The 22,918-nt window shown below is 36.0% G+C and overlaps 1 protein-coding gene across 1 annotated transcript; it reads left to right on the plus strand.

Annotated features, from left to right (window-relative positions):
• Positions 1 to 715: 715 nt before the first annotated feature.
• On the plus strand, positions 716 to 22,769 carry CALB1 (calbindin 1). The gene is made up of 11 exons (XM_047728530.1): positions 716 to 1,041; positions 1,589 to 1,665; positions 5,603 to 5,677; positions 14,376 to 14,459; positions 14,571 to 14,627; positions 17,551 to 17,628; positions 19,982 to 20,037; positions 20,372 to 20,411; positions 20,540 to 20,593; positions 21,441 to 21,512; positions 21,849 to 22,769. Exons 1-11 carry the CDS (start codon positions 963 to 965, stop codon positions 21,960 to 21,962), a joined length of 786 nt encoding a protein of 261 aa, XP_047584486.1. The 5' UTR covers positions 716 to 962; the 3' UTR covers positions 21,963 to 22,769.
• Positions 22,770 to 22,918: the final 149 nt, after the last annotated feature.

Genomic DNA, 22,918 nt, shown 5'->3' on the forward strand with positions numbered 1-22,918 from the left:
GTTCTTTCTAAGCTCATAGGAAGTAAACCATAATAGTTCTAAGATCACTTCTTTCTCTAACATTTTAAGATTTTATAATTTTATCACTTTCCAGTTATAAGTTTACTTCAAGTTGGAAAAAAAAAAAAACCACATAATCCTACTTCATAATGTTGGCAGGTCTTGTTCATTTAAACCATCTTAAGAAACATTCCTAGGATGACGCTCCAGTACAAAATAGAGTGGTTGATAGCAATAAATTAATTGTACACATTAATCAAAGTAACCTAATACTTGCCAAGCTTTCACCTGACTTTGTTCAAACAAATACCAAAATGTCTCAGAGAAGTCTCCTTTCTTCTCTCTCTCTGTCTCTCTCTCTCTCTCTCACACACACACACCCCATTTGTATGGTGGTATTGTTTATCAGCTTTCCCCTTGCATCTGAAAATCAAAACCTCTTTATGTTATTTCACTATAATATTCAAGAACGAAGATAGTTTATAGATTAGGAGAATGTGGGGGAAAGAGTGTCTGTTTTCAGGCTTCAGTCTCTGAGCTAAGGATCTCCCACCACCTGCTGCTCCTACACTCTAAAACTCCTGCTCCAGCAAGCTTTCCTGCGAGGAGAGGAGAAAACTGGGAGGGGAAAAAGGTTGATGCGAGCTAGAGGCGGGAATGAGGAATGGGAGGCAGGAGGAGGCGTGGCCCAGCTCCGCTGTCAGGATAAATACTGAGAACTGGGTGCGGGGTGTGGAGAGAACTCGGGAAGACCGCCTGAGAAGAGCAGCACCGAGGACAGCTCCCGGCAGCGCCCGCCCCTGTCTTCCTCCGCAGATCTCTTTCACACACGCGCACACACACACACACACCACACCACACCACACACACACACACACACACACACCCTGAGGTTTTTGCTCACCCCACACTCGCACTGACACACACACGCATACTCATACACGCACACACTCGGCTGTACAATGGCAGAATCCCACCTGCAATCCTCCCTGATCACAGCCTCACAGTTTTTCGAGATCTGGCTTCATTTCGACGCAGACGGTGATTATCTCCTCTCTTTTTAACTGTTTGAAGACCCCATGTCCCAGCCCTTCTCTATCCTTTTCCCCTCCCCTGAGCCTCCTAATCCTATTTTCCCTCATTTCTTTACTTCTTCCCCCACCTCCCTAATCTTGTCTCTCCTGCTTCCTCTCAAACCATCAACTTGAAAGTTTCTATGTGTTTTTCTACGTTAGCCCAAAACCTTCAACTTTTTTTTTTCTCTCCAAGAATGCTAATAGTAGGAAGGCGGGGGAGGAGGAGAGTGAGAGAGAAGGAGCAGAGATAAGGGGACACCACACCCTAAAGTTTCTCTGGCTATTCTTAACATCGGTACCATCCTTCTTTTCCCTTAGGGGGTCCAAACTTTGACACGGGGGAGAGGGCTGCGCTACCCTTTCCGCTACCCTTTCCGCATCCTTTCAGAGTTAATCAATGTACGGGGGAGAGAGCTTTGCAGGTGGCCAGAACTATAGCTGTTATGGAAATTGAAAGGGGAAGAAACTCAGAATGAGATGTCTGATACCTGGGTGCCTCTTTGTCTTTTCAGGAAGTGGCTACCTGGAAGGAAAGGAGCTGCAGAACTTGATTCAGGAACTCCAGCAAGCACGGAAGAAAGCTGGATTGGTAGGTTTAAGTTTGCAACCAAGGAAAAAGACCTTCAACCTTAAAACATATATATTCTGAAGTTTTCATAATGAGCCATCGGCGATCAAGTGGTTTCCAGGGAATGCAGATTTATTGACTTGAGAAAGGAGAGGAAAAGCACCTTTCCGAACTGTGGGGGAGGGGGGGATGAAAAGGGGAAAGAGAGCCCCTAACGGGAGAAACCTTACACTATGAAATCAGAGCTTTTAAAATATAGATTCTGTACTTGTGCTTGCTTTAATAATGCTTAAAAGTGTGGGTGCATGAGATCTTTTAGCAGATCACCTCGTCTTCGATCGAGTTCTACAAGGTAATTTTTAACTTCTCTTTAACTGCGTGAGAAGTGGGGGCGGGGGGGGGGCGGAGAAATACATTTCTGCCCCTTGGTGGTCAGGAAACAGAGCTGCAGATTGTGCATCTCTTGTTTTATTGCTACTTATTTTGAGGTTTGATGTGGTTGGACAGATAAGAAAATGTTCTATCTTGACTTTTCTCACTGGGGGAAAGTTGGACAGTTTGTAACATAATAATGAGCAAGAACTTAACAAGAAAGATGTTCGTTTCTGTTAAGAGGGAGAAACCCAGAAGTCAGAGATGTAAAAAGTAAAACAATTTTAAGAATTTCATATATTTTTTAAAAAGCAAAGCTATACTCTGATTGAAAAAACTAATGGGGTCTTGAAATCAAGGTATATTTGTGATTTAAGCCATTAGGTAATTAAACAAATGACAATTCTTACCAATTATGAATAACTTCCGGTGGGCTTAAATTGACCTGTTAAGATGTTCTCAGCATAAAAATAAAGTATACCCGGGTTTAGAACATAGATGGGATGATTGTAGAGAGGAAAATAGGACAAGAATTTTACTAGTATACTGGGGTTTATGTAAGACTACATTTCAGAAGACTGTGTTGGATTTGGGCTAGTTAGAAGTTAATGATTTTGGCCTTTTAACTACTGGCTAGAGATTTTACATTACAAATTATATATAACTTTTATGTCTTTAGAGGAAAACATGGATGTATGTGATCTTTAGCAGATCACCTTAAGCACTGACGTATGTATAGATATTTTATAAATATGTTACTAACAGAGTTACTCTTTTTCTAACTAAATTGTGTAATACACATCTCTGTACAACATATTCAAAAGACTACCAGAGGACGCTGAAATGTATTATAATGTATTACAGAACTATCAGTTGCTAAAATCATGGACAGAATGGATTTAAAACCAGATAACACTCTGGGGATTGTTTTACCCAGATTTAATATTATATAAACCTGGAAGGATCAAATAAAATAGGAAATGTTTTATACACTCTCTCTACACCCTCCCCTCCTTATATATTATCATAAATAAATTCATGTAATATTATAGTTCTATATATCTTTGCTATTAATAAAGCAAAAACAGTTCCTTATTTCATTTAAAATATCTGCTTGGAATAATCTTACTTGCCATATGGTTTCAAATTAAAACATTGCAAGACACTTCTAGTAGCTAAATGATTATTTTTTTTAGAATTTTAATATTGTGATTTATTTTCAGTTTAGAAATTCAGATATTTAGAAACTATATTTTTTGAGATTTTTCTTTTCCCATTTAAATATTTGTACTGTTTTGTAAACAAATAACTTCATGTTAGAGTTCTAAAGATTTAAAAGTTTTTTTCTACTGCTCGGGCTCCAATTTTAAGCTATTGGAAATTCTAATTATTAGGTATTAATCCAAAAATAGCAGACTTGAGCACAGGTATGAGATTAAATCAAGTTGCTTAATATGTTGATTGTTGAGTATTTTTCTGGGTTATGTGTATAGGCTTTGGATAGTTAAAATCTAAATTGAGATCTAGACTGAGAGGTTCATGTACTGGACAAACACATCCCTATACTACTGGCCTCATTGTAGTAAACCCTTTCTTCTTTTTTTGTAGAATATAAAGACTAATCTTAAAATCCAGGTTTCTTTTCATTTCTGGCCACAAGATAACAAATTTCATTGTATTAATGGAAGCACTATAGCACTATTTGGGTTGTCGTATTATTACTGTGAAATTTTAAAAATTTCACTAATTATAAGTGAATATAACTTTTTTAAAAGATTTTATTTATTTGAAAGAAAGGGAGAGAGAGAGCACAAACAGGAGGACTGGCAGAGGGAGAGGGTGAAGCAGGCTCCCTTGAGCTGTGAGTCAGCCATGGGACTCCGTCTCAGGACCCTGGGATCACGACCTAAGTGGAAGGCAAATGCTTAACCTACTGAGCCACCCAGGCACTCCAACTGAATATAATATTAATGAAATATAAAAACCCAAAATATTTTCAAAGCTACCCTTTTATACTAAACATGGGATTTTGCCTTTAAATTTGCATTTTATAAAGCTTGATTTTATTATTATCATTGTCATTACATTTTGTACTGTTTAAAACCTAGATTTTGACATAATTACCACCCAAGATGTTCACAAACTAAATGTCATGTCTGCTAGTTAAACTAGTAGTACATGTGATTTTTGAGATTTAAAATCAAATTATTTGTTTTTGTTTACTTTAAGGTATGTGCAAAAAACAAAACTGAAGATTCCACTAATGCCAAGGGATGAACTCTTTCCTTCTCTTACTGCTGTAATAAAATTTAATAAATGCAAATTACAATTAAACCATAGAAGAGTTTTGTTACAAAGACTACTTTATAATTAAATTGCTTGATTACCATTTGTTACTTCAATTCTAAAAATATTTACTTTGGTTCAAAAAGAATTCTGCAATAACTAGTAGTAATGATATTCAGCTTCAATATGACTCTTGAACTATATTAACCTACCTATCCCTAAAGCAAACTCATGGGCTAGATAATACCATCATCTTGTTATGATAAAAACTGAGACCTTAATACACTTTCCCAAGGACATAGAATAGGATATTAGTAAAGGTTGACCTATTTTAAATTGGCTTCAGTTGATGCAACAGGGCTATCTAAAATGGGCCATGTTGGAGACCCAAGGGTATAAATTCAACTTCCTGAATACTAGTTCTATATTCAGATCACTAGTTTACAGTTCATAGCCCTCTAATCTGTCAATATGTGAAGAGATTATGTAAGCAATAGAATAGATTGGACAAAATAATTCAAATGAGATGAAAGCATTCATTTTGTCCCTCTTAAACATATCTTCTTGTACTAAAATACATGGGAGAGAAAACATCTCAGGAAAAAATGGAAACACTGGAAAATTACTCTCTAAGTTATTCTGGGAGGCAAAGATCCTGAACATATAACCAGTAGCTTTCAATAAGATCATCAAAATTGTCTCTAATGAAAGTTCAAATTGGTAAAGTCATTTTTTTATCTGAAAATTTTTTTAATTTAATTGTTCAATGTATTTAATCAGCAAATGCCACTTCTGTGTTGGGAACCTGAAGATACTAGAAACATTGAAGAGTGACAATGTGAGGCACTCCAACATTCACATTTCTTGCTTGTCCAAACTGAAAACACCTATTATTACTTCCCATGGATAAACGTGTTAAAATAAGGAAAATGTTATAGGGCAATTAGTTGGAACAAGAATATTTCCTGAAGGAAGCAATGTTTAAAGTACATTATATTTAAATTCACTAACAGTTATGAACTCAGTAATTCTGACTACATTTTCAAAGGATAGCATATTCTCAAAACTAAAGAAGATAAATCAGTAATTGATTCAGAAATTATAATAGTAACCCTTTCATTTGAAACCAGTAAATACTGTGTATCAGTTATATCTTCAGTTTTCATGAGAATAGTTTATCAGTGTGCATAATTCTAAATGGTTTCAATTCCAGTTTTTCTTTGCAGAAGTTATTAACATATCAGAAGCACAATTGGTAGTTTTTTTAAAATAAACTTCTTACCTTTTGATATAATTTTAGGAGTTATCACCAGAGATGAAAACCTTCGTGGATCAGTATGGGCAGAGAGATGATGGAAAAATAGGAATTGTAGAGGTAAGGAACTTAGTATTTTTCTGATATATTTTTAAGAAATGAGCTTTATTTTGTACTTGAATCCAACTCAGACAGGATATGACAAGATCATATTTGATTTGATTTGATTTGGAGAGGCTTATTTTGCCTAAGTAAAATGTTATCTTCTATTCAAAATTATAAAATCAAAATGCTAAGAAAGAGACCTTAGAGTTTGCCTAATACAGAGCCTAAATAGAATACATTATGAAACCAAAATGTGGAAAGGTGAAATGATTTTCCTTTGGTTATGTGCCTATTTGCTGGCATCAGTACAGTTAGAAGCCCAGGTCCCAGACACCTAGACAAGTACCTCTGCCATTACATTACCCTGCCTCACTTGGATAAAACACCAACCAAGTACATGGTTCACTGATATTTCTTACTTAACAGCATACAGTTTTCTGTATATTTGTAATCACTATGACGATGGCAGAAAGCTGCATCCTGGTTCCTGAAATTCTATTTTAGATTGGCAGTTGACCTTAGTAAAAACAAAGAACTAAAGTTAATGAATATTTTATGATGTGTTATAGGTAAGGATTTCTTCTGAGTCTCTAAAAGATAAAATTGTGGGTGTCAAATCCTATCTTCTGATGAGGACTATTCCTGTGGAGGACGAATTTTGTTTATGAGTCAAGGAAGCCAGACTTGGACTATGCATCAGCTCTTCAGCATTCTCAGATTTGTGCAGGAGCTGTTGTTTTCCTTACTTGTACTTTCTGAAGCTCTGGTGTCGCAGCTACTTGATCTCTGCAACCTATTAGAGAAATTGAGTGGACTGCTTTGTCCAGAAAAATTAATAGGTGATATTTTAAAATATGCCAAATCAAAAGTATAATTATGTTATTATAATATTCTTAGTGTATTAGGTTGTGATGTAGTCTGGCCATCAACAACATGTAGTCATAATTTACCTTCGATTCAGAGAATTAACTTGGCTTTCAATTAATTGATCTTACAGGACATCTGCCATTCAATGTGAAATGCTTATTTTTAAGCAGCTACCTACAAAAGGAGTTAAGAAAGGACATACTATTATTACCTTTGTAATTAAAACATTTCCCTGGAGTATATACTTTCCCCTTTGCCTTTGTATAACTCATTACAATATACATAGATAAATTAATGGTACTGGAACTTACAGATTGACATAGATGTAAACTCATCAAGATACAAAATCATTAAGGAAAAGAAAATAACCTTTAAAAGACCATAAATGAGATGAGGTAAATCTATTCAAAATGAATTGGAAAATCTAAAATCAGTGAAATTATAGATGTGGTCATTTCAAAGCTTGACATATTTTATAATATTTTATAATTCCAGTAGAGGAAGGACCATCATCTAATATTTAACATACTTCACCTTAAAGGACTCCAGTGGTCTCAGCTATTTATTTTACTTAATTTCTTTGAAAGTAAATTAAACAATAGTATAAAAAAAATCGTGATCCAATTCACATGCATTTCACACTTTTAAAAGGACTCGATGAATCCGTTCTGAGTCCAGGTTTTACTAAACATGGTAGAGTATCACCACTTACGAATTACAATTTGAAGCCATATTTGAATGAGAGCCTGGGGGCCACTACTAGCAGATGCATTGTCCTAGAAGTTTGAGGAAAGAAATTTCTCTAGAAGTTTGAGATAATAAACTATTATAGAAAAGTTTTATGTGTGAGAAAAAATTGGTAATAGACGAGGATAAGGAAGGTAATGGAGGCTAAAATGAAGAATTGAGAAATTTTATAGTAATCACAGTAAGAAAATTTACATTAGTACATTAGTATGACAATATACAATTTCTAAAATGCATTCTCTCATTTGATCCTTGTGACAAAATAAAGGAAGCCTAACTTATAGTGTAAAGACCTATTTTATAGCTGGGGAATCTGTGGCTTCAATAGAATTTGACCAAAGAAAAAATAAGAAATAAATGGTGGAACAGCCAGAACCCAGTCGTGTTCCTCTAAACTATTCTACTTTTTTATTTTTTGTTTTTTTTAAATTTTATTTATTTATTTATTTGAGAGAGAGAGAGAGAGAGACAGTGAGAGAGAGCATGAGCGAGGAGAAGGTCAGAGGGAGAAGCAGACTCCCCGTGGAGCTGGGAGCCTGATGTGGGACTCGATCCCAGGACTCCAGGATCATGACCTGAGCTGAAGGCAGTCACTTAACCAACTGAGCCACTCAGGCGCCCCTATTCTACTTTTTTAAAATAATAAATAATCTGTGCATCTTCTGCATTGAAAGAAAATCGTTCCAAGCTTCAGTTGGTTGATTACTTTGGGAAAGGCTTTATGTTTAGCTTGGTTGAACAGGATGCATGAAACATAGAGGAGTTATCTAGCCAAAGCATTTGAAACATGATTTGGGCAAAGCTTACAGAACAGCTGAAGAAGACAGAGTTTAAAGGGAGAAAAACTTTTGAATAAATTCTTATGTGTCTCACTTAACTAACTATCCCAGGACACAGAATTTTTTTTTTTTTTAATTTATTTGACAGACAGAGATCATAAGTAGGCAGAGAGGGAGGCAGAGAGAGAGAGGGGAAAGCAGGCTCCCCACTGAACAGAGAGCCCGATGCGGGGCTTGATCCCAGGACCCTGGGATCATGACCTGAGCTGAAAGCAGAGGCTTTAACCTAACACTGAGCCACCCAGGTGCCCCAGGACACAGAATTTTTTGCCTGATGGGACTCCTGGGGAAAACTAGCCAAAACTCCTCATTTTAAGGATGAAGAAACTGAAACCCAGAAAGCTTAAATGCTGTATCCACGGCCCCAGTGGCAGGGAGTAACAACAGGTGTATGCAAGCCTAGATCTGATCATGATTCCATAATTCTATTCATTAATCTGAGTTATCAGCCACACGCAAGAGGAGGGGTGGAATGGGGATTAGCTGGAGAGAAGAGCATTAGAATCGGAGAGCAGAAAGAATGATCACTGCAGGAGTTCATAGGCATGCTGATTAGGTCTAGAGTGGGGAAGTAGGAGTGAAGAGAGTAAAGAGAGGTTCTGAAAATCATTGGAAAGAAGAAATTGAAAGTTAGAGATTATGAGTCATAAACAAGGAGAGGAAGAGTGGGAATGTCCAAATTTATAACACATCCTGGCGTGTCCACTAGGAAGTTGAATAAAATAAAGTTTATCTTTTTTTTCCCCACTTGCTAAGAAATCCTATATATAACATGGGACACAAATACACACACTCTAGCCAGCCATGATGGAATGGGAAACCCCATGTTTTCCAAAATTTATGATAATCTACCTAGTCACATCAAGATAATGTCGCTTTATTGCTCAAAGGGAAAAGAAGTTAGTTGTTCCTATATATTTAATAGGCATACAGATGGGATCCTCAAAAATCTAATTAAGGCAAACCAAATGATATTCATGTGGTAGTCTGCTTTCCTATTGGAAATGAGCTAAAGTGATTTGACTTTAATTGAAATGTGTTGTTCAAAAGATCAGAAAATATAGTGATTAATTTTCAGAGTTCTATCCTGAAATGGACTGACCTTGCAAACAACATGCTTTTGCTATCCAGAAATACATAAAATGAAGGGTAGTATATAGATGTCGTTCTTCTGAACTTTTAAAATTTCATGTCTTTAGATTTTAAAATTCACACAAATACAATTTATAAAGAGATTGTTAATATGAATTCAAAACAAGAGCACTGAAATTTTGAGATACTTTAACAAACACCATGACAGTCAAAAAATGTTCTAAATTTATTCAGGCTAATAGCTTTATTGTGGGGAAGGCTGGTTAAAATAATTAGAAAGGAAGACTGAATGATTCAGCAGATAATATAAGTGCCAGAGAAGAAATTTCTAGTAAGTACAAATATCTCCCTTAGTAGGATATCAACTCTAAGTTTTTCACCTAATCCCTTGGGCAACGTGTTGGAAACTACCATCATCTTCAATTTTTTTTTTTTTTTTTTGGTATTTGTCCAGGTCAGTGCATACACTGAAAAAAAAAAAAGATCTAAAAGCTATTTTAATCCTAAAACTGTAACATCTCTCCCAGGGAGGCACACACTATTTTCCCTCTTTTCTTCCACAGTAGGATTTGAGCATGTAACTTTAGCTATAGTGAATGTAATTTTTCATAGCAGACTACTTTTTCACCTCAGAATTTGGGGAAATGATGAACAGTAAAATCAGATTAAAAACTTCTCTCCAGATAAATAATTTTCAATGATTAGGAAAAGGTTTTTGATTGGAGATTTTAATGGAGCATGATGGTTAAAGACAAAGGCTTCAAAAGTCAAGAAAGTCAGATGGTCGGATTTTTCAAATCTGGTTCACACTAAATGACGGCAATTCATTTATCCTCTCTGCCTGTTTCTTTGTAAAGAGGGACGGTATATAAGTACCAACATCAAATGTGAGAAAGCAGATCAAACAAATACATCAATCTGGCACACTGTAGTAGTTGCTATCATTATTTTTTAAAAAAACTGAACATCGACACCATTCTTCTGAAGACAAAGACTTGTAACAATTTCTTATATAATTTTTCATATTGAAATTATTAAACTCAACTGGCCTTAAATTTACGTAAGATTATTTGCTTTCCAAATTTCTTGGAATCACTTAATTGCCTAGGAAGAATACTGCTCTGGTTTCCAAATGAAAGAAGTGAATGCTCTGTTAATATTTGTTGACAGAGGTTAACATGCACCACCAATGTCTTCAAGAATTATGCTTCATGTGTGCTTTGACTTACATAGCTCGGTCACTTATGTTTTTAGTAAAATTGCCCATTGTGTGTGCTCTCTTTGTAACTAATACTTGAAATTTATCACTACATCTCCTTTTTTGAAATCGTGGGAATAATGTTTGAAATTATCTGCTTCCCTCTGAGGTTCTTACCCACAGTGACTATGAATCCCCAGTATCAGCACAGTGCCTAGTAGGTTCTGAATCATAGCTGTATGAGCTACAGCAAAGAATTTCAGCCTGCTCCAAGACATAAGAAGAGGGTTCTACATTATGCCTAGGAATAGAACAAAAGTGTAAAAACCCTGTGACATGTTCAGTTCCCTGGGAAGTGGATCTAAGTCGAAAATGAGCAGTAAGTAAATTTATTAGGAGGTACTCTTAGAACCAATATCTGTTGAGGGGAAATAAAGAGAGCAGGACTGGCCAGAGGGAGACAGTGGTCCGTGATATAGTCTCGGACTATATAGTAGAGGCTTCGGTTGACCCTACAGCAGACTTGAAAGCTGCAACGGCCTCTCACAGAAGTCCCAAATTGAGTGACAGGGCTGTGCCTTTTTCTCTTCACATGGATGAGTCATAGGACATAGTATCCTTGGGAAGGCAGCTCTCTTCAGCCTAGATAATCTCCCAAAGGCACCCCAGAGGCTCTCCCAAAGTAACACTCCCAGCACCTTTTAAAGAAACCTCTGGGTAGAGGATCACAATATCCACCCAAAATCTATCCACAATTCAGTAATAAGTTACTTGAATTATCTCCAAAGGAACTTTAGTTAGAGCTTATGCTGACCCTAGGCCACGCTCCATTGCCTTCATTCATAAATTCAGTAAGGTATTTACTGACATTTTTGCAGGTGTTGGGCAAAGAAACAGTAATAAGACAGAGACCCTATCCTCAAGATGTGTGTAGTTTTTATATATCTAGGAGAGACAGGCAACTTTTACTTCCCCACTCTCAGTGACAGGTACCAGTTCTCACACCTGAAGCTCTGAGGAATTCTGGTTACAATCATCTGCCTTCTAATTATTGCCTTGATATTCTTCCCTCTTTTCCAAACCATAACAAAGTTTTGTGAGTTCATAAAAGAACAGCCAGGCAGCCCAAGGATTAAGAAATTACCAGTAACCTTGGATCAGACAATACTGAATATTTCCATGAACAGCAGGGACTTAACAAATCTGAGAATAAAGCCACCTTACTTGACACCTTCAATAAAAGACCTCTCCTACTTTGTAGAAATGCTCTAAGACACTAGTGCTGGAGAGTTACTGCACCCAGCTCTGAAATTTGAACATTGATGTATTGATGGAAGCATCAACAGAAGGACCAAAGGTGAAACAACCCTTTAAAAAGATGATTTATGTTCACTATAGTTACATCCTATCCACACATATTCATTGTTTCTCTTTTAATGGTTAGCTTGTTTCATTATAATCTTTTACATGTTTGAGATGCTTTTCTAATGATTAAAATAGGATGGCTGTATATTCAGTTTAACATTACAGCTCAAACTAATAGATTCACAATGTGCATGTAGATATAGTCTGTAATGTTTTAAAATAAATGAAACTGAGGAGGACCAAATGACATGGGAAAAAAAATACACATTTTTACTATATATGCAGAACAATTTTACCATCTCTATATTTGACATTCTAGAGACCTCTAAATTTTATGCCAGTCATACGAACTTTAATTTTTGAGACAAAGATGGTTAAATTTTCCCTTATTTTACATTAGTAATTACTTACTAGTTCATTCTTTTATTTTTTTTCTGTGTGTAATTTTTTTTAAGAAAAGTTACATTTCTGGGCGCCTGGGTGGCTCAGTGGGTTAAAGCCTCTGCCTTCGGCTCAGGTCATGATCCCAGGGTCCTGGGATGGAGCCCCGCATGGGGCTCTCTGCTCAGCGGTGAGCCTGCTCCTCCCCCTTTCTCTGCCTGCCTCTCTGCTTACTTGTGATCTCTGTCTGTCAAATAAATAAAATCTTAAAAAAAAAAAAAAAGAAAAGTTACATTTCGTTGAAAATACAGCTATTAAAATTCAAGCAATATAGAAAATTGCAATGAAGATAGTAAAAACAAATACTACAAATCATGTTAAGTAGGTATTTTTAATGAAGTAAATTATCAACCAATCCCCAGCATTTAGGTCAGGCATATAATGCACTGAGGACCACCCTAGGCATATAGGAGATTCAGACAAAGCATGGTCCCTGCTCTCCAGAAATGGATGGGCCAACAACAGCTGACAAAGTGGTATCTGACAAGTTACATACCGATAACTAAAAGAATTGGCATTAGCTATTTCCTGTTTCCCAAATGAATGCTTATGTAAATGCACAACTATGCTAGTGACCTTTGTTTCAAAATAAGAAAAGGTCTTCTGAGGAGTCATATTAACATTCTAACAAGATATATGGCTTCGTTTCTTAGTTTCACTTCCATATGTAATGTCTATAAGCTGAATGGATCTAATTTGAGGTATTATTTTAAAGACATAAAAACACATAAATTTGAAAAGATACATTTTATATTAAAAAGCTTTAATATACCTAAATGGATGAAATTTTTTTTCAGGGGACATGGGGAGATAGATTTTCCTATAATTTGGTAGAAATTTTGGAACGGATACTGAACTTGAGATTGATCCATACCAAAGGTGCTTAGTCTAAAGTCCAGGGATGAGGGTCGTCCATGCCTGAACTTCAAGGAAATTAGGTGAAACATTGTATGTGTAGTTTCATTCTTTAATGGTGAAGATGTAGTGATTCTAACAGAGTCTCAAAGTCATTTTGAATCCATTTAAGAGACATTGGTTTCTACTTCATAACTCCTTATTTTAGTGATGAAGGTACTAAGTTCCAGAAGTAGCTGAGGGAGTTGCTGGGGACCACAGCTAATTAGCAGCTGAGCCAGGAATAGAACCCATGCCTGCAGTGAGGCCATCAATCCAGCTCCCTCCCTCCTACACATAACAGATTACAGTCATCTTAAAATGGGATCTAGAGCCCTTTAAAAAAAAAAAAGAGGAGGAGGAGGAGGGTTCTAAAGTTATAAAATGAGATCTAAGGAGACAGGTCAGAGGGTCATAAATAGGGTCTTAAACCCAAGCCCTGGATCTGAAGTGGAACATCCTCTTAGCTAAAACCAACAATTTGAGAACTATTTCTTCCTATTACTGTTCCTTTTTCACTCTTCATCATGAATTGTCTTTTCCACCTCTCTTTCCACTGCCTTATAATAGTCTTCAGTTTATCCTTTAAAAAATATATATTTATTTATTTGGGGGGGGGTGGCAGAGGGAAAGGAAGAGGGAGAAACGGACTCCCCACTGAACAGGGAACCTGACACTGGTGTGATCCCAGGACTCTGGGATCATGACCTGAGCTGAAGGTAGACTTTTAACCAGCTGAGTCACCCAGGCACCCCTGTCTTCAGTTTATCTTCCCTGCATCTCTTAGGCTTTCTCCTCAGATCTGGGGATGCATTTTTTTCCTTCCTTCCTTTACCCTCCATTTGCATTTTTCATACTTTCTTTGCTTCTCCGTGTCATGTATATCTCTACACATACCACATTCTGTGCACCCTGAGAAGAGCAGCAGTGCTCTGTGGCACGGAAGAGATGAAGGTTCAAGCCACCGGGATGAATCTACTTGGATGTCCAGCAGATAAGGAGTGGTCAGACCTGTGTTATCTGAGCTTTCTGAACACACCTGCTACAGCCACCTCACTGACCAGGCAGCCCCGTCACTCAGGGGCACCCACGCATTAGAAAAGACAATGCTTCTCTGTGGGAACAAAGTATTAGAAAGGGAAGGTCAGTCCTAACGTTTTTCCTCTCCTGGTTTTCTAGGCAATAAAACTTCTTCTAATATATTCAAGAAAACCAAGCAGGAAGTAATGATAAGGGTTGCTTCCCTTACAACTTTTTAAATCTTTTTCAGTTGGCTCATGTATTACCCACAGAAGAGAACTTCCTGCTGCTCTTCCGATGCCAGCAGCTTAAGTCCTGTGAGGAATTCATGAAGGTAAAATAGAGCTCTGTCCATGAGTGAGGTCTTCAGAAAGTTACTTAGTGTAGGAAAATTGTTGTGTATTTTTTAATCTATTTGGTTTTCCTTATCCAAAATTACTTACAGACATGGAGAAAATATGATACTGATCACAGTGGCTTCATAGAAACTGAGGAACTTAAGGTAAGCAAATAAAAACCTGTTTTTTTCCTCTTGAATAGAATTATGAACTCTAACTTTTTAAAAAAACTTCCCACAAAAGAAACTTACATTGAGCAATGGCACATTTTCACCCACTCTTCCACATCGTTAATGAAGTACCAGATTAAAAAAGAGACATCAAGTACTTCTTCAAAATCTATTCAGGAATGCAAAAAAAATTAGCATTTTCTGTTATATAAACAAGTTGTTATACTAGATAGATAGAACAATAATATTCTAAGCCAAATAAGATGCTCCTTTTCATTGAAATTTGGCATTTTATTTTATAAATTAAACGAATATAAACAGATTTCTCTCCCAAGAGAAAGACAAAGAAACAATTGTTGGACACCTACAATATGTATGCACATTATTTTATCTAATCTTCATGTGAGTTCGGAAATCACTACTACCTTCATGAGGAAAAAGATTAAGAGTTTAGTGATACAGTGAGGCCACACAGAAAGACGATGCTGGGTTTGCCGTGTTTAAACCCAAAATCCTCTGCCTCCAGGTCCCCTACCCATTCCGTAAGACCTCCTGCCTCTCAACAAGAACAACAACAAAGTCCTACTATAATCAAACTTCTGAAAAATTGTAACTTTGAAAATGAATTTGTCAATTCATCTCTCCCAGATGTACAGAAGAGCTGGTGGGGGAGGAAAATATATGAAGGAGAAGCCAAACAGATCTAAAATCAAGTTATTGCATCTGCTTTTTTCTTCTTTTAAATGGGGATAATAATACCTTTCACTCCGATTTACTGTGAAGCTCGAGTGAAATTCTGTATATGAAAGATTTTGTGAAATACACATGGCACAATACATTGTATTACTCATTAACTCAATAATTTAGTAGTCTTTCAGAAGTATGGCAACATTCTTTCTGTCATTTCCTTAAACTGACCCCAAGATTTCTCAGTCCAGAGACCCTATTTTGTCAATCTCCAGGAGAGAGAGTAACTAAACAGAAGGCAAATTAATATACTTATGTGGCAGGTATAGTATTAGGTGCTTGAAATGTATTTTAAGATTTAATCCTCTCAGAAAACCTGCAAGACATGTATTATCATTTCCATTATACAGAGAAACAGAAATTTAGAGAGATTCGATTTTTCAAATTTACCTAGCTGCTCATGAAAGAATCTAGACTATCTGATAATGATTCTTGTCAAGTATGGAAATAGGAATATCAACTTCAGTTTCCTTGTCATGGTTTAACATGGCTTGAGTCACAGACAATTTTAGAGATGGAACTAGGACATTTGCACCACTGTAAAATTGCTCAAACACAGTCAACAGCAGCCTCTTGGAAATATAAACATTTCTAACGTGAAAACAATATATTTTATACAGACTTGCAGCACAACAACCTAGAGCTCATGAGGTAACAGCTAAGCTATTGTGTCTTTATTCTATAGGACAAAAAAACCAATCTTTTAAAAATCATTTCAAGTTCATCATGAAAACCTTAGCTCATTTCTAATACTGACCTTCTTTGTTCTACATTTTATTCTCAGAAAGAGATTCTAAATAGAAGTCTTCCTCTCTGGGGAATTTTGAAGATAAGTTGGTATTCTTTTTTAATGGATCTTTCAAGAAAGCTAATTTTAAGATCCATAATAGAGTAAAACATCACTTGCTCTCAGACACGACTTTGAATCTCAGCGGCCCTAGGTTTCTCCCAGGCTATTTTTGTGACCACCATTTTAGTCTCTGATGAAGATTTTTAACCCAATTAATCTCTGACAAAAGACTCATAAGGCTCAAAAATAAAATTCACCCCCAATACATAACTTTGAATTTTCCATGCTTCACTTTGGATTTGAAATGGAATGCTTGAAATGAAAATGCATTTAATCAAACCAAGAAAAAGGTCTCCTTCCTCAAAAAGAATAAAGTTAAACCAGCCCAGCAGAATTCATACATTTGGGAAGAAGATAAACCACTGCAGAACCAAAGAAACCCAATCCTTCAATATATCCAAACACAGTATCTGCTTAGTTTTCCATAACTGCATTAATTGATTTTTGGAAAAAAATAAAGGAGTCACAAATGAACAGCTCCAGACAAAATGAATATTATATGCCTAAGTGTTAACACTGTCATTTATGTGGTTTTTGGAAAACTTTTGATTTATTTCTGTTTTAAAAAACTTAACTCCCTCCTAAACTCCAACTGTCAAATTAATAATGATCTTTTTTCATCCTTCCCACAATAATCTCTATTTTAATATGATTCACATACCCTTCAAGGATTAGAGAACATCATCTGTGGCCAACTGTCTTAGTCTGAACAGCCAGCTGAAGCTTTCTAACCAAGGTGTTTGGGACTGCATTCAGCCCAAAAGCTATGGGACTGGCCCTTCAGAGAAACGAGCTTCCTACAGTCTATAAACCTCACAGTTCGTGAGCACGGAAAATGCACTTCAGATGATAGGTAGCTCTCCATCTGGCTTGCTAATAATTTTCACTCTTGTTACAATGGCAGAGAGAGGGGCCCTTGTGTTTCTTATGGGAAAGCCATATGAGCTTTTATGAAGATATCATTATGTAGAAATGCACCCATTGGACTGGCTGGTATACAAGCTTGTACTCAGATTCCTACAGAGTGTACAATCCAGATACACATTTAATTGAAGTCATAAAAGCAGTGCAACATAGACCACAACAGATCAGGTCTCAGTAAAAGGCAGATATCTTACCTGTCAGAGGCAGCATCGTGGCTGGAATGCCAAGTGAACCAAGTGGCATAATCTCCCTTCTGAGGTCCTCTCCTCACCCAGCTCTGTCCTCCAAAGGAGGCTTTCTTTGCATTCTCGGGACATTCCATTTCAAGGCAGGCTGAAATGGAAATAGATTATAGGTTACTTATGACACTTACCTGAGTGTTCTTTTTCTTAACAGAACTTTCTAAAGGACCTGCTGGAAAAAGCAAACAAGACTGTCGATGATACAAAACTAGCTGAATATACAGACCTAATGGTAAGACTGATCTTGGAGAGATAGTAGCCAAGAACCTATGAAATATTACTGTGTTCTTGTTAATTCTCAAGGCTGTGGAGGATGAGATAAATAAACCATGTGGGTATTACATGCGTTTAGGTATCATTTCACTTGAAAAGTAAGGCCAAGTGAGTGCTGTCATCATTGGTTTAAGGTTCAACACATGAGCATTTCTTTTCTTGTGGAGGTAATTTATATCTATCAAAAGATCATTTTTCTTACAAAGCCAGTGTAATTATATAATTTATACACATGTAAGTTACATTGTAGATACATAAATTAGATAACTAAAAACATTTTTTGAAGGTTCTGAATTTGTTTTTATCATGACTCACAAAATCATTAATTTTGTAAGAGTTTAAACAGAACTTACAACTACTTTATTCATTGAGTGACTAAAAAAAAAATGGGCATTTTAGAATACTGTCTTGGTGCTTGCATGAGGAGTTCCAAATGTACCCTGAGCCTGATGCTATGATAAATAGTAACCAAGATATCTTATAGAATGTTGATAATGAGCTAAGGAAACTGCTTTACACATAGACCCTTAATGTTTTAGGAATGAACAAATTTATGAAGTTCTAGATAGAATAATCCAATACCCATGAAGTTCATCAATTTCAAGTAGGTAGTTTCCTCATTTGACGCATAGCATTAGAACTATGAAGAAAAGTCTTTGCCAAACTGATTCAGTTATGGGTCAGTATTTTGGCAACATTATAATTTTTGAAATTCAGGCAAAATTTTTTAAATTGTCCAAATCAGTACATATATTTATACATGCTTTAAGTACTGTAAAGGTACAGTGAATTCTTACCTTACAGATTTACATAAATACCCCCACCATAGTGCATATTATAAAAATTATGTTCTATTAGATTGATAAAGGAATTAGGCTTTTTAGTTACCCTGGGAAGTCATCTTATACAAGGCTTGGTTATAAACCTCAGTTATGAGGCTTAATTTCAAACTGTGAGCCTACTTTTATGCAGAGGGGGAAAAAAAACCACTAGAACTTTACTATTGTCGTATTCGCTATAGAATGATATTATAAAGCGGGACTAATCTTTAATTTCAAAATTAAAAATTTTTCATTGCAAGAAAGCATCTTCTTTAATCCATAGCACTAGCATACAAATGTGTCACAGTGGGCACACCTAAGCTCTGAATAGTTTATGGGAAATGGACAATAACCTACATTTATCAATTTTCTGTTTTGTGCCAGCCTTATGGGATGTCTATTTAAAGTAAGAACTCCTTTCAGGTAGAAATTTGAAGCAGTCTTTTAAAAACTACTCAGATGGGAGTTTTCCCCCTGTTGGACTGGCCTGGCATATCTGATTCAATGTCATAAACCAGTTCAAATCTGAGAGGCAAATTAATCAAGTACTAATTAAGATTTAAATATATATGTAGGGAAATAGTCCCCTATGGACACACAATTGTGTGCTCAGGTGTCCAGTGTCTTGGTAGACAGTTTGGTGATATCAGAACTTATGGTCAACAATTTATAAAATGTGTCAGTGTCAGACTCTGAAAAAATCTGCCCCCTACAAAGCATTCTTAGAACATTTCAAACCAGAGACTGTTCTTTTTTCCCCTTAAAGAGACTTCACTAAACCTATAACCATTATGACCTGATCACATTTTTTGAAAACACAAAAATAATGTTGCCTTTTCACATATGTAGCATGCAAACTTTATATATTTTAATATGTCTCATCTATAGGCCCTCCATGTACAATAATAGCTGCTACTTTCTAAAAACATTCATGCTTCCTGAATAAGAGTATGAGTGTATTTATATCTGGATGGGTCTTGGTGTATGATGTGAATCTAAGTATGGTGAGGAGGTATCTACTATCCAAGGAAAATAATTGAAAATTAGTCAAAAATTCTGTTCTCTTAAGAATTTATTCATACAATCTGCCTATTGCTTCTCTTTGTGATTTATGCTATAAAAGAGGGAGACCAATATTTATTTTCATATTATTGTTTGGAAAATTTTAGAATATACTTTACACTGCCAGACACCAACTCTCCCATATCTTGACACATACACATAGTTGCAAGAAAAATAAATTACGGTATTCCATAATCTAGCTAAGATCTTTATTACCTGGACTATTCTATATTATCCTGATAAACTTTGGCAATTGACCCAACTTATAGAACTGAAAATTTGCACTAGAAGTTTAATAAAAGCTAGTTTCTAGAATTTTACAGTCTATATGAGTAATTGATAACTCCAAATACTTTACTTTGAATTTTCTTCTCCTTCCTACAATAAATCATTCTTCAGTGGTTACAATAATAACCTTCTGTTTTTCAGCTGAAGTTATTTGATTCAAATAATGATGGGAAGCTGGAATTAACTGAGATGGCCAGGTGAGTTTAAGAAGTACACAGGTGGAAAAAAAAAAAAAAAAAAAAAAAGAAGTACACAGGTGGGGCACCTGGGTGGCTCAGTGGGTTAAGCCTCTGCCTTCAGCTCGGGTCGTGGACTCAGGGTCCTGGGATTGAGCCCCACATCAGGCTCTCTGCTCGGCGGGAAGCCTGCTTCCTCCCTCTCACTCTGCCTGCCTCTCTGCCTACTTGTGATCTCTCTCTGTCAAATAAATAAATAAAATATTTTTTAAAAAGAAAAAAAAAGTACACAGGTATTGTAATAAATTGATCCTTACCCAAAAAATCTAATCTATTATTATTTCTCTCTCAAAAGGTTACTACCTGTACAGGAGAATTTTCTTCTTAAATTTCAGGTATTTCTCTTTTCCCTACCATAAACAATATTTTCCTTGAAAAGTTAGACTGTGGGAGATTTGCCAAGGGAAACACAATGAAATAGAATAGTAACACTTTAACCTTTGCTCTCTTCTCTATCATCCAGGGAGTCAAAATGTGTGGGAAAGAGTTCAATAAAGCTTTTGAGTTATATGATCAGGTAAAAGTTCTTTCTTATCTATAATTTGGTTATTTAGAAGAATTTGGAAAATGCTCACAAGGAAGAAACCCTAAAACTCAAGGTCCATATTACAAGAAACATGAGCTATTAAAATTACTCAGCCAATTTACTCTTGTCATCGTATCTTGTCATTTGGTATTCCCAATTAGATGCTTTTTGATTCAAGGCCCATGCTACAGTTGATCTATTTTGAGGCTTTGAATAAGATACCAAACTCCTCTAACCCTTGGTTTCCTCTTTTGTAAACAGGAGATCATATCCACTTTCCAGGGTGGGAAGATTAAGTTAGTTGAAAATATCCAGGAGAATCCTCCCCGTATAATAGATGGTAACATCATGTATATGAGGAAAGGCTGTTTGTGATGTCAGTAGTTACCATCCCTTATTTTTTCCTAATTTCCCTACTCCTGGATCAAATCACTCCTCTGTGGGCTCTGATACAGCTCTGCCACTACCTGGTGTGACATCAGCCTAGTCACACAGCTTCCCCAGGCTTTCGGGTCCATATTCACGTGAACATACTTAACGACAACCTAATTACTTCAACAGGAAGGGATACTGTTAACATAAAGTGAGACGTTATATGTAAAAGTACTTCAAAAAGTTCAAAGTGTTTTTTAAATGTAAGGTGTTGCATGAGAGGCAATTCACATGTATTTTGGACCTTTGGAGCAATTAAGAATTTGGAGGGTCTGACATTAAGATGTTGGAATATCTGCCAAGTATGCAGTAGGAAGACTTTGTGAAGAATCGGTTATTTCCGTTTTTCTTACACTCCCTCTTATTGTGCAGTGGGTTGTAAACTGGTTTATTTCTGCTCCCTCAGGATGGCAATGGATACATAGATGAAAACGAATTGGATGCTTTACTGAAGGATCTGTGTGAGAAGAATAAACAGGTAATCTAGTTACAATGCCACTCACTTTTTAAGCAGACTATAAGGATCGATCTAGAAGCACCACACATCCGTTTTTGGAAATCTACTTTAAAGATTTATAGAGTAGCAGAAGTAGAATTCAATTCTTAACCTGATTTGGTACTGGCCTAAAACTGTGTAACTGTGATAAATAGATTTTTAAACAACCTTGCGATTATTCATATTTGTGGAAGAATTTAATCTACCTCTTAATGGATTGATGTAACAAGAAGTTTTCATCCTACATTTTATAACTTGACAGTGGTTAATTAACTTCCATATTTAGCTGGATAACAATGCTATCTATATTCTATACAGGATCTGGATATTAATAATATTCCAACATACAAGAAAAGCATAATGGCTTTATCAGATGGGGGGAAGCTCTACCGAACGGATCTTGCTCTCATTCTCTCTGCTGGAGACAACTAGAGTTGGTGACCATGACCATTTACTAGCGATACATTGTATCTAACAATAACTGTGCACTATAAGGGAGTAGGCTGTATTTTCTTTTGTATTTAACTGCATTTAGATGATTACCCAGGATGTGTGGCACATTCTTTTCAGCTTGTTTCTACACTGTTTGTAATGTACAGTTTTTGTAACTACATGACTGAAAAAGGAGAAAGTCTCGGCTTAAGCCAGTCAATAGACCCAACTGAAAAAAAAAAAAAAAAACTGAACATATTCTTGCTTTCATAAATATAGTTAGACAAGATTTCCCTGAAAATTCCACTAGGATTAATCTCTAAAATTCTAGTCTCTGATGTGTAAATGCACATTTGTCACTAATTAGGAGAATTATACCTAACAAGTTACCATTTCAGACAATCACAGGTCTGTCCCACAAAATAGTCTTAAGCTGTATTTCCAGTTATTAGGAAGAATGTGCTTTTGCATCTAAAATACCAAAATATCAATCAATAGTTAGTTATTCGTGGCTCTATGAGGTTAACAGTCTCACTAGACAAGACTTAATTAATCAACAACACGTCTACTGCTTGAATCCATACCAAGCTATTGGTTCAAGTTAATCTGATGACAAGGAAAGGTAGCACAGATGACACAAATCTGTCTGATTCTACATCTGTATTTCCAAGAAGCCTACTGTCAGAGAGTATGACCTTAATCCATTTTCTAAACTGTTTTCACGTGTTGCAGATTATAATTATCCTAGTCAACTGCTGTTTTTATGTCATATTGTGTGATCTCTGATTAAATTATATATGCCTAGTATCCTGGTGTCTACTTTGCATACTTCCTGGATTTTCTTCCTATGTAGGACTGTCCATTTCCACCAAGGGTATCTGCTGCCTCTAAAAATATTTTTTTCTAGCTATAACAACTCTATTTTTTACTACATAATTAAATTTTAATGTAAAATT

Source organism: Lutra lutra, chromosome 4 (assembly GCF_902655055.1).
Source record: "Lutra lutra chromosome 4, mLutLut1.2, whole genome shotgun sequence".
Taxonomy (NCBI): domain Eukaryota; kingdom Metazoa; phylum Chordata; class Mammalia; order Carnivora; family Mustelidae; genus Lutra; species Lutra lutra.